General features: G+C 51.2%; 1 protein-coding gene across 4 annotated transcripts in view; it reads right to left on the bottom strand.

The window, feature by feature from the left end:
• The window catches only part of DOCK5 (dedicator of cytokinesis 5), a 60414-nt gene that overhangs the window by 8214 nt on the left and 39566 nt on the right, over nt 1-12634 (bottom strand). Inside the window, exons 41-50 of one of the 4 annotated variants that reach the window (XM_054000632.1) lie at nt 10250-10331; nt 9973-10057; nt 9497-9583; nt 8896-9072; nt 6544-6627; nt 6004-6141; nt 4924-5090; nt 3358-3535; nt 2742; nt 47-172 (exon numbers count right to left, since the gene is read on the bottom strand). In XM_054000632.1, the coding sequence (XP_053856607.1) occupies nt 47-172; nt 2742; nt 3358-3535; nt 4924-5090; nt 6004-6141; nt 6544-6627; nt 8896-9072; nt 9497-9583; nt 9973-10057; nt 10250-10331 (1125 nt within the window). Of the gene's footprint in view, nt 1-46; nt 186-2741; nt 2743-3357; nt 3536-4923; nt 5091-6003; nt 6142-6543; nt 6628-8895; nt 9073-9496; nt 9584-9972; nt 10058-10249; nt 10332-12634 lie in introns of all 4 variants that reach the window. The other 3 variants (XM_054000628.1, XM_054000630.1, XM_054000631.1) reach the window with 3 other exon arrangements.

Below are 12634 nucleotides of genomic sequence, written 5' to 3'. Positions count from 1 at the left end.
GCAAACACGGAGTCATTCCCACAATATTCCAAGCAGCAGGACTTACTCTGGGTCCGGGGGGTTTTGGGGGTGATGGGGGGAGGGCTGCGGGTGGATTGCTGCAGTGAGGAGCTCTGGAGCAGGGTCAGCCTGTTGTCTCCTAGCTGCAGACTCTTGGGCCTCTGTGCCTTCCCTGCCATGCCCTGCTGGGAACAGAGACACAGACACTTCAGGTGAGCACAGCCTGGTAAATCAGAGCTGTCAGTGACACAAACACCAGGCACAGAGAGGTGAGCACAGGCAGGGCATTCAGAGCTGTCACAGTGACACAAACACCTGGCACAGAGAGGTGAGCACAGGCAGGGCATTCAGAGCTGTCACAGTGACACAAACACCTGGCACAGAGAGGTGAGCACAGGCAGGGCATTCAGAGCTGTCACAGTGACACAAACACCTGGCACAGAGAGGTGAGCACAGCCTGGTAACACAGAGCTGTCACAGTGACACAAACACCTGGCACAGAGAGGTGAGCACAGCCTGGTAACACAGAGCTGTCAGTGACACAAACACCTGGCACAGAGAGGTGAGCACAGGCAGGGAACTCAGAACTGTCAGTGACACAAACACCTGGCACAGAGAGGTGAGCACAGCCTGGTAACACAGAACTGTCAGTGACACAAACACCTGGCACAGAGAGGTGAGCACAGGCAGGGAACTCAGAACTGTCACAGTGACACAAACACCTGGCAGGGAGAGGTGAGCACAGGCAGGGCACTCAGAGCTGACACAGTGACACAAACACCTGGCACAGGGAGGTGAGCACAGGCAGGGCACTCATAGCTGTCACAGGGACACAAACACCAGGCACAGAGAGGTGAGCACAGCCTGGTAACACAGAGCTGTCAGTGACACAAACACCTGGCACAGAGAGGTGAGCACAGGCAGGGAACTCAGAGCTGTCACAGTGACACAAACACCTGGCACAGAGAGGTGAGCACAGCCTGGTAACACAGAGCTGTCAGTGACACAAACACCTGGCACAGAGAGGTGAGCACAGGCAGGGAACTCAGAGCTGTCACAGGGTCACAACACCAGACACAAGAGGTGAACAGGAGTGAAAGCCCTGCCTGGCTTGGCTGTGTCAAAGGCACCCTCTGTGCTCCCAGGACACAGCCCAGCCTCCCCTGGCGCTTCCTGAGCAGCACTAAACTGCTTTTAATGGTGTTATTAATGTATTAATTAACTGTATTAATTAAGGTGTATTAATTAAAGAGGGAAGATGTCACACTGAAAAATTGCTGCAGTTCTGTGGAAAAACTTTGGAGGGGAGTAAGGGTGAACTCTTTCCAAGAAATAAAGAAAAATAAAATTCTGGGTGCAGGTCAGGGCTCTGGTATCCTCCAGCTCCTGAAGGCTGTGAAATGAGTCTATTTTAGGCTTTACAGAGCAAATCCTTTGCATTTGGGAATTTGCATCCAGCTCCTTCCAGTGTCACATCCTTTGTGCTCTTCACTCAAACCACGAGGCCGCCTCAGTGTGGCCCCAAAAGTCCAGTGCATGAATACTGGGGTCCTTTTAAATACTAGTTCATTGCTTCCCAGAGCAGGCTGTCACCTAAACACATAATTAAACTCTTTTTCAGAGATCAATTCTCCATCCCCAAGCAGTTCAGGATTTCTCTCTGCACAGAAGGGACCACATACACCTAAAGCCCAGGCAGTCCTTGCTTCCCTCTGGCTTCCCAGCTCCCAGACAGCTTAGTCCAGAGTTCCAGAAAATCCCTCTGTCCAACTCCTGCTCTCACTGTGGAGCCCTGGAGCAGAGCAGCCATAAAAGCAGTTTTTCCTGGGCTTTGCAGCATCCTGAGGCAGGACTGGAACCCTGGATGGCTCCTTCCCTTCAGAGATATTGGGGATTTCATCCAACAGCAATTCCAGAGGCAGAGGGCCAGGCCTCCTGCAGCACCAGCATCCACAACCCCAGTTTTCCTGGGCTGGAAATGCTGTCAGTACCAATGACAGCACCCTGGCACCACAGATCCCCTTCTTAGAAACACTCTGCAGCCTCCAAGTGCTGGCAGCATCCCTCAGAGCTGATGAGAATTCCTGAAAATGGATCAGCACTACCTGCCCCTGCCAGATTCAGCTGGAACTTGGAAAGGAAAGGGAAACATGGGAATTTGTGTTTTCGTGCTATTGTGAAAAATGAGCCTGTGTTAAATCAGATTTGCAATCAACCTCAGTGAGATTAGGAGCACTGAAATACCCAGGTGCCCAATTCTCTCAGCTTCAGAGTGTAGCACAGTATTTATGTCCTTCAGGACAATATCCCAGGGTGTAACACAGCTTTTACATCCATCAGGACAATATCTCAAGATGTAGCATAGTTTTTACATCCATCAGGACAATATCCTGGGGTGTAACACAGCTTTTACATCCATCAGGACAATATCCTGGGGTGTAGCACAACTTTTACATCCATCAGGACAATATCCTGGGGTGTAGCACAGCTTTTACACCCATCAGGACAATATCCTGGGGTGTAAAACAGCTTTTACATCCATCAGGACAATATCTCAGGGTGTAACACAGTTTTTACATCCATCAGGACAATATCCTGGGGTGTAACACAGCTTTTACACCCATCAGGACAATATTTCAAGGTATAACACAGTTTTGATGTCCATCAGGACAATATCCCGGGTGTACAGTTCTGTCTGTGAGCTGAAACTCATCCCTGTGCTCTGGGTGACCACTCTGAACTCTGTGAGCCTTAAAGCCCAACAGCCTCCAGTCTGTTCCTCATCCCAGCCTCCTCTGGGGTGCACATTCTGGTTTATTCCTCAAGCAGTGACCACCCTGCCCTCACACGGGGCTGCAGCAGAGCACAGCCTGGCAGACCCAGGTTTCCAGAGCTGGTGATTGAACCACCAGAACATCTTCTCCCAACTCCCTGATCCATCCAAGGGGTCTGCACCTCAAAGGACATTTGATTTGTGCAGTGCTGCTGCCTGACAGCAGCTCAACATCTGGCTGGGCAGCTGGATCCCTGCCTGGCTGAGCAGGAGCTCCTTGCTCCAACCAAAACAGGGGTTTGCCATGGTGCTGAGAGCACCCCAGGGCTCAGCTCTGCTCAGCACCTCCCTGAGCCTCCTGCTCCCAGTCTGCACCTCCAGCCAAGCTGCAGTTGGGCCTGTGACATGAATTTTCCAAATTAAAAAAAAGATAATTACTCAGATGACTGAGGCTGGTTGGTATTTGAACCCCTCCCACTGTTTAATGAGGTTCCCCCTGACCAGCATGGCTGAGAGCAATGGAAACACTCAGCTCCTGCTGTGGGTTTTATTACTGCTGACGTTATGATGATAGGTTTTTTTACCATTTTGGAAGTCAGTTCTGTTTCTGGCTCCTTCTCCACAATAACCTGAGACTTGCTAATGCTCCACTCCTTCCTCTTGAGTTTGCTAATCCTGTTGTCACCATCGTCTTTCACAGGCAGCTCCTCAGCTCTGGAAGATGTGGATATTCTCCTCTCCAAGAGAGGCTCCAGGGTAGATCTGTGGCCCAAAAGAGTGAGAAAAACATGAAACACGAGTCCATCAGACATTGTAAGGGCTCTTTGTTAAAAAGCTGTGATCTCTTAGTTTGTGTAAGGGATTACTGTGAAAAAGTGAGGCAGGACCATGGATTGTCCAGTGGGATTTGTGCTGTTACCCCTGGAATTCTGAGTATGATGTGTTTTTTGTCCAAGGTAAAGCATGATCTGCTTGCAGAGGGAGCCATAGCTGCAGTTCCTGCTCAGCCATGAGTCCCACTGACCTGCACCAAATCACCTAAACTCGGGTTATCCCAGCTGTAAAGTCAATGCACAGACAAGTGACATCAGGGGATGTCCCCAGGTGTGGCAGCTCCTTTCCACACCACGGATGCAGCTGCAAACAGAGTGAAACACGTGCTGTGTGCCTTATTCACCTCTTGGCTGACCAAAATAAACCCCTTTGTGGTGCATCACACCCTTGTTTTCCTGGGAAACAGAGGCAGTGGGCACCTGGAATGCACTGGGGATAACTGCACTCCAGAGGCAGCAGCTGGGGTTCAGTTCCCACTGTTTGTGCTCCAAAGCCCCATCTGTAAAATGGAACAGCAACACTGACCTCCAGTAACATTTTAAATGTATTTTCATAGAGTGAATCTTGATTTTCATAGCACCTGATTGTGGATGTGACAGCTTAGTCAGAGAGAGAGAAGCCACATAAACTTTCCCAGGAATTGTTCTGGGGAGTTTTGAGAAGGCTGAGAGAAAGAATTAAACAATCTTGCAGCTGGTGTTTTGAACAGTTGTTTTCTCATAAGATGTTTACCAAAGAATGTTTTCTTAATTAACCAGTGGTGTGAGTGGTGTTGATCAAATGACCAATCAGGTGCACCTGTATCAGAACAGTCTATAAAATAATGGGTCTCTAATAAACTCAGATCAGCCTTCTGAAGGGACCCAGAGTCTGTGTGACGCCTCACTCCCATTCCTGAACAGCGGTGACCCCTGCTCTCTAGGGCACAGCCCCTGCTCCTCTCTAGGGAACATCCCCTGCTCCTCTCTAGGGAACAGCCCCTGCTCCTCTCTCGGGCACAGCCCCTGCTCCTCTCTCGGGCACAGCCCTGAACCTGTCTAAGGCATATCCCCTGCTCCTCTCTCGGGCACAGCCCCTGCTCCTCTCTCGGGCACAGCCCTGAACCTGTCTAAGGCATATCCCCTGCTCCTCTCTCGGGCACAGCCCCTGCTCCTCTCTCGGGCACAGCCCTGAACCTGTCTAAGGCATATCCCCTGCTCCTCTCTAGGGCACATCCCCTGCTCCTCTCTCGGGCACAGCCATGAACCTGTCTAAGGCATATCCCCTGCTCCTCTCTCGGGCACAGCCCCCGCTGTTGGTCACTGCCAGTCACTGACCCGTCGGAGCCCGGCCTGGAGGAAGTGCTCTCGGACGAGGTGGACGAGGTGGAGGCCACGGATGAGGCCATGGAGGTGACCGAGAGCCTCCTGAGGGTGGAGGACATGATGTAGGGCAGCACCACGGAGCCCGACCTGCTGGGCTTCCTCTCAGTCAGCGCCGGGGGCTGCAGGGACGGGAACAGTGTGAGAAAGCAGCAGTAGCAGCAGCAGATCTGCAGCAGTGCTGCAGCAGATCTGCAGCAAGCCTGGGGCCCTGCACAGGCCAGGCTGGCTCCACGGGCTGAACCCAGGGACAGAGGGCTAACAGCACCAAGGGTCCTGCACTTGGGCCACAACCCCCAGGTTGGGGACAGAGCTGCTAGACACAAAAGGACCTGGGGGGACTGATGGACGCAGCTGGACTTAAGCCCAGGTGTGCCCACGTGGCCAAAGGGCCAAAGGGATCAGGAGCAGAGTGGACAGCAGGACAAGGGCAGGCACTGTCCCCTGGGCAATCGGGGAGGGCACACCTCCAGTTCTGGGCTCCCCGATTTAGGAAGGACATGGAGGGGCTGGGGGGAATCCAGGGAAGAAAACAGACCTGGGGAGGGGTCAGGAGCACCAGGAGAGGCTGAGGGAGCTGGGAAGGGGCTCAGCCTGGAGAAAAGGAGGCTCGGGGGGGACCTTCTGGCTCTGCACAACTCCTGCCAGGAGGGGACAGCCGGGGGGGTCGGGCTCTGCTCCCAGGGAACAGGGACAGGAGGAGAGGGAACGGCCTCAGGCTGGGGCAGGGCAGGCTCAGGGTGGACAGCAGCAGGAATTTCCCCATGGAAAGGGTGCTCAGGCCTTGGAACTGCCCAGGGAGGTTTGGAGTGCCCATCCCTGGAGGTGTCCAAGGAAGGGCTGGATGTGGCACTCAGAGCTCTGGGCTGGGGACAAGGTGGGGATTGGGCACAGCTGGGACTCCATGGTCTCAAAGCTCTTTCCCAACCCTGATGATTCTGAGATTCTCTGACACCACCTCACACCCACCCATGGGTGGAAAAGGGGGAGTTGGGTTCCTCTGGGGCAAAACATGGAAAAAGCAGGTTCCCTCACCAGAGTTATGACCCCGTACTGCTTCTCCACCTTCCTCCTGAGCTCCCTGAAGCAGGCTGTGAGCCTCTCGTGCAGGGGCTTCAGCTGCTCCGTCAGCTTCTCGCCGTGGATCCGGATCCCCTCTGCCAGGAGAGGCATCTGAGGGAGGGTGGGAGGAAGGAGCAGAATGAGCTGCAGGAGCACAAACCAGCCCTCCTGCTCCCCAGAGTGTCAGTTAAACAGCTCAGATAAAAATGAAGGATTTATATCAACGTGTTTTGCGTTTGCAGAGGGGAAAATAAACTGTGACACAGCAAGGGAGCTCAGCTGCTGCCTCAGAGCTGCTGGCAGCGAGGGAACTTCAGTGCTGGAGCTCCAGGTGTTGAACAAACATCAACGTTTTCCCCAGGCCAGGCTGGATGGGATTTGGAGCACCCTGGGATGGTGGGAGGTGTCACTGCCCATAGCAGGGGTGGCACTGGATGGGCCCTTCCCACCCAAAGCATTCCAGGATTCCCTCTTCCCCACTCCCCCAGTGCCTCCATATTCCCAATTCCATACCTGGATAGCAATTTGTTGCTTGAGCAGTTCAATTTTGTCTTGATCTTCAGGATGTTCTTGGAGATATTTCTCTGTGAAGAAGGCCTGGAAGCACAGAGAGAAGGTGACACAGGTGACACAGACACTGCTTCCTCAGGCAGCTCTGAGGGGAAAACCCTTTAAAAGCAATTCACTGCCATTTTTCCTCATATTAAACCCAAATTTTGCTGGCACCAAGCTGAGGGACAAAGAACCAGGGTTATTTGTTGGGAAAAGGGAACAAACCCCACTTTTTTATTTAAAAAATTACAGGTTTTTTTCCTAGCAAAACACATGGAAAAAAAGTTACTGCATCAGAAAGGTTTTGCTCAGCCCAGATCCCCTTTCTCACAGCACTGATTTGAATAACTGAGGTTCCATCACTTCTACTTCTCACTTAAATATGAGTGGCAGACCCAAAACCTCAAGTTCCGACTTCAAAAAGCCTCTTTATTTTTCAGCAGTCAGTGCCCCACAGCACCCAAGGCCAGCTGGCCCAAGGAGAGCAAAGCAGCTCCTGCTGCAATTTCCTTATTTCAGCCCTTAAATCCCTCGTTTTCACCTGGGGCTGGTTACAAAGATTCAGTAGAAATAAAGACCATGCTGGTATGTGTGCTCCCAGCTTCCTTCAACAAAGCCCCTTTAGTCTCCACTTCTCCTGGGTTTACCTTTAATCAGCAGAATCTGGTCTTGGTTTGAAGTTGAACAAAAACAAATCCGTTTTCCTGGACCGAAAACTTAAATTTGTGCCAATTCCCATGATGTATCCCATTAAAATGGATCCTTATTCCTGCTCAGAATAACTTTTTTTTTGTAGATAAACCCCCTAATAAGTTTTTCATTTGTCTCTCTGAGCTACTTCGGCCTCTGAGTATATTTTTTTTTACTTCTGTAAGACTGGACTGTGGTACAAGTTTATAGGGCTGGGGGTTTGATCCTGAACAGGATGGAGGTGAGCCTGGGAAAGGACTGCTGGGTTGGTCCCAGAGGATTTTCCTTGAAAGTGCTTAATTATTGAAAGAGGAAAGATGTTAAAAACCCCAACTTTGGGTTTTGGCTACAATGAAACAATTAAAACGCAGATTTTAGCCGCCCACAAAAGCCAAATGTTCTGCACTGATCTGCAGCTGAAATAGGAAAATATGAACTAGAAATGAGTATTTCCAGATGTGGCTGCAGAGATTTTGTGTTTTCTAGTTTTAACTGCTTTCCCACTTTTGTAATTCTAAACTTGATGTCAACCTTAATTCCTAAAATGGGAGGATTCAGGGCCAAATTCAGCCCTGGCAAAGCATCCAAACTCCTCTGGAATCAGCAGAGTTAGACCCCAGATCAATCAGCCCCTCTCCCAATTAATGTGTGCACCTCATTTCATGGGACTGGGACACAGCTGAGGAGAATTAAATGTGTTTTACCACATTCCACCCTCTTTGTGGAAACAAGCAGTGCATTTTGTGCTGGGAATTTCATCATTAGGTGGAGGGAATCAACAGCTTAAGTTAAACATCACAAAAAAGAACAACCTACACTACTCAAGTGAAGTCAGCTGAGTAAACCTGTACAGGAAATGCTGCGTTTTTCCTGAATTATTTGCTCTGTCGCAAGACTCCAAAGACACAGAGGCTGCTGGTAAGAAAAAGCCTCTCTTGCCTTCTCATCCCCTATTGATACCGGGGAGGAACAGACAGGTTTTGGCTTTTCTCTGTTACCCAGAATGCCCAAGCACCTCTGTGCCCCACAAGGCAGGAGCAGGTTCTTATCCCACTGCAAAGGAGGCCCAGAAGAGCTGGATCCTTCCCCGGCCCTGAGAGCACCAAAGCTGAGCCCTTCTACCCTGCAGTCAGTGCAAACCTCTGCTCTTTGTCCTCTTCTCCTCGCGGCTGAGCTGTGCACACACAGAGCCCCAGGCAGGGCTGTTCTGTGCCAGCTGGAAATGGAACTGGACCTGCCAGCTCCCACCTGGGCCCTGCACACTGTAGGGCTCCAGAGCAGCTACAGCTCAGAGTCCTGCAGTGCTTTGGGCTGCAAGGGACTTCAGGGATCAGGCACCGCCAGGGATCCAGGGGCAGCCACAGCTCCCCTGGGAATTCCCTCCCAGCCCCTCCCAGGGAACAATTCCTTCCCAATATCCCACCCATCCCTGCCCTCTGGCAGTGGGAGCCATTCCCTGTGTCCTGTCCCTCCATCCCTTGTCCCCAGCCCCTCTCCAGCTCTCCTGGAGCCCCTTCAGGCCATGCAAGGGGCTCTGAGCTCTCCCTGGAGCCTTCTCCTCTCCAGGTGGACACCCCCAGCTGTCCCAGCCCTGCAGAGGGGCTCCATGGACGTTCCAAAGACCTTCTCATAGTTGGTGTAGCCCCCCATGACGGCGGGGTCCACGATGCCGTTGAGCAGCATGGACAGGGGGTGCACGGGCAGGCTCCGGTCCCACATGTGCTGCTGCACTACGTTGGTGATCTTCTCATTGGTGAGCTCCATGGTTTCTATGGCATTCTCCAGGGGGCTGATCTCCTCCTGAGGGACAGAAGAAACAGAATGAGCCTTCTTCAGAGTCACAGAATAAACCTTTCAAACCTCCATGCAATTTTTAGGAAGAAATCCTTCCCTGGGAGGGTAGGGAGGGGCTGGGATGGAATTCCCACAGAAGCTGAGGGTGCCCCTGGATCCCTAGAAGTGTCCAAGGCCAGGCTGGAGCACCCTGGGACAGTGGAAGGTGTCCCTGCCCACAGCAGAGGGTGGCACTGGATGATTTTAAGGTCTTCCTAACCCAAACCATTCTGGGATTCCATGGTTCTGTGATTTATTCCTCTCCAGTCAGTAAGAAACTAAATAATTTGCTTTTATCCAACAGTGGAAGGACTGGCATTCCCAAGTGCTCCAAGGCTTTATTTCATGAGGGATTGGAGAGGAGGAGATGCAGCCCCTGTGGAGAACTCACCATTGTGACCTGTTTGACCTCAAACCACTTGAGGATGCCTGGAAATGCATAAGCTGTTGTGTAAGTTGTCCTTTCTATCCACATGTTCTGGTCAGAGAAGGAAAAAAAGATATCTGAGATGTAAGGGAAATATTGGTCTTGCAACTCAAGTCTCTCCTGTGAGGAATGAGGCTTCCAGAACAAGCTGGCAGAACTCCACAGCCATTCCCACCTCCCCTCACTGGGATGGAGCCCCACGCTGGGCTCTGGTGAGGCTGGGCTCCCACAGCACCACCTTTATGGATTCTGATGGATGCTGAATGTTCAAACTCCAGCTGTGGAGCTCCTTGACATCACCCCCAGCTTCAGGTGGAGACTGCAGTGCCCCTTGTGTCTCCTACTTTTTCCTTCCCAACCTCTGTGGCCACAAGAGAGGGAAAAGGTGACAGTTTGGTCAAAGTGCCACCAACAAACCAAACCAAAGGCAAAGGACTCACAGCAAACTCGTTGTCTGGATCTTTCTCTCCTTTCCTGACAGGTCTGGAATGAGTGAATTGCTGCACCTCGTTGGCTCTGTAGTAGCTGGGAAGAAGCAGAGTAAAAAGGTGATCTTCCTCAGCTCCCATCCTCCTCACTCAGATATTCAAGTGTTTCCTCACAGTTTGTGGGGAGGAATTGACAAAATTTACACAAGATACAAAGGCACAGTACTCTGTGCCCAAGTTAGTGGGGAAAACACACACAAAATGTTGAGGGAAAAGAAAAATAAATTACTTTAAGATCTGTTCAGGAACAGGTTTGTCTTTGTAATTAGGTGGCAGGTTCATCACAGGCTTCACAATAAAGCACTGCACATCTGAGCAGCTCTGGTTAAGGAAGAAAAACTAGGAACCCTTTTGGGAAAACAGGAGAGGGAGAGAAAAACCCTTCCTGTTTCCACTGTCAGACTCTTCCACAAATCCCTGTGCTCTCGTTAAGTATTTTTCTTCAAACCTGGCTAATTCATCATAAATCACAGGCATTCTGTTGCATCTTTGTGAATTAAAAACCCAGAAAGAAAAGGACTTTACAAGTAATAAACCCAGAATGCTTTGTGTTGGAAAGGACCTTGAAATTCAGCCAGTGCCAGCCCCTGCCATGGACAGGGACACCTTCCTCTACCCCAGGGTGCTCCAACCTGGCCTTGGACACTTGCAGGTGCTGAAATTCCCTGAAAATGCTTGGGAATCCTCGGCACCACTTTGGGAGACAAGAAAAAGGGCAGCAAGGTTCTGCAGGAGATTCTGTGGATGCATCTGCCTCTTGTCTCACCCCACAGTTACTTATCAGAGGCTGCTGCTCCTTCCCTCCCACTTTTTAGATTCATGAAGCCAACTGAACAAAGGAATTGCTTCACACTCGCTTTTGCACCTGTGAATAATGACAGACATTAAGAAGATCTTAGCAATTGTATCCCCAAGCACAACAGCTTATCATGTTCCTCCAAAATTCTGCTTTAAGAACTGTGCTGAGGCTTTACAGGAGCAAAAACCTGGCTGGAAAAGCAAGGCTTAGCCAATCTGACCCCATTAGGAGATGATTTCTGTGCATCCCCTGCCCTCTGAAGTGGCAATGTTTCAGTGGGGGGTTAAGGCAGCCCCCACACATCCTTTAATTCACTGAGGTGGCTCTGAAGAGCATTTTGAGAGCCAGAGCAAAGTCACCCTGCCTGCAGTGAGGAGCCAGCTGGCCCCCAGGCAAAGCTGAGCCCCAAAGCACAGAGCCTGGTTAGATCAGGCTCTGAGCCCAGCTGAGGAGCTGTGTGTCCCAGGAGAGCCCCTCAGCTTGGGCTGTGTGCCCTGCTGAGCCCCTGCACAGCTCCCTGTGCTCAGCTGGTGGCCCTGGGCTGCTTTGGGCTGCAGGGAGCCCTGAGGCTCAGCAAGCTCACCTGGAAGCCCCAGCACATCACTACCAAAAGAAGGACGAGGTTATTTTGTCGTAAAAGAGCAAAAAACCAGCCTAAAGAAATAAAAAAGAGCCTGAGGCAAAGGAGGTTAAAGGAGCCTGAAAGGAAAACCAACCCCAGAAGCAGCAAGGTCTGCCTAACACAACAGAGATCTGGGCACTCCTCCTCTCAGGAGGTGTTTGTGGGAGTCCAAGGAGAACCTGTCCCAAATCCAAGCCCTGCAGCTGCTCCCTTCATCCCAGGGCTGTGCCAGAGTCCCGGAACCCAACACCCCCAAACCTTGGGGACGGTTCAGATCTGCATCCAAATTCTGCAGCTCGGGTTCATCCCGAGCCAGAAACATCAGAACAAACACAAACAGATGCAAAGGAAGCAGCTGAAACAAAGCAGTAACACAAGAGGCATTTTTGATACCAAGTTTGATCTTGAATGGATTTTAATTTCCTATGTGGATTCAATGCTTGGCAGGAGGATTGCACAGGAAGCATCTGCTATCACTGCCTGGGCTGGGCCTTCGTGCACAGGGTTTGAGGGCCAAAATGGACCTTCAGATTCTTCAGCCTGGCCTGGTGAGCACAGGCTGGAAGCCCAGAACTTGGTTTTCCTGACTGAAGTCCCTGGCAGCAATCTGGAGCATCTCCACTGGCTCACACACAATTCAGAGGATCTTAAGCCTGGTGGGGAGCTTGGGACACAGCCTGGAGTCCCACCAGCAAGGGGGAAAATAAGAATTAAAAAATAGTAAGGGCTCTGCACCTAGCAACTTTTAGTGACATTATCACTTCACACTTCTTACAAAGGGACTTGCAGGGGAAAAAACACACAAACCCCAGCACTTCATAAATGCTAAAGGACTGCAAGGAAGAAGGGAGCACCCTTCACTTCTCATCCTACTTTAACAGCCTGCATTTCCCATCTTTCACCCAGAAATACCCAACTGGGTCTCACCATGGCCAGAGCAGCCAGCACCACCTGAGTGAGAACACAGGAAATCCTCCCTGCAGTCTGTTCCTCACCCCGACAGCAACTTGTTTAACTCTGACAGCCTCAAACAGCCTTTAAATCCACCCTCACAACTCTGGATAGCCCCATTTTCATGCCCAGTGCCTGCCTCCACACCCCCTGAAGCAATAACCCCCTCACTTCTCACTACTGCTGTTCACCAGCTGTGCTGTTGTAGGGAACAGGGAGCTCTGGGATGTGCCAAGATGCCC

Source organism: Vidua macroura, chromosome 28 (assembly GCF_024509145.1).
Source record: "Vidua macroura isolate BioBank_ID:100142 chromosome 28, ASM2450914v1, whole genome shotgun sequence".
NCBI lineage: Eukaryota > Metazoa > Chordata > Aves > Passeriformes > Viduidae > Vidua > Vidua macroura.
This window is presented reverse-complemented; position numbering and strand designations above follow the sequence as displayed.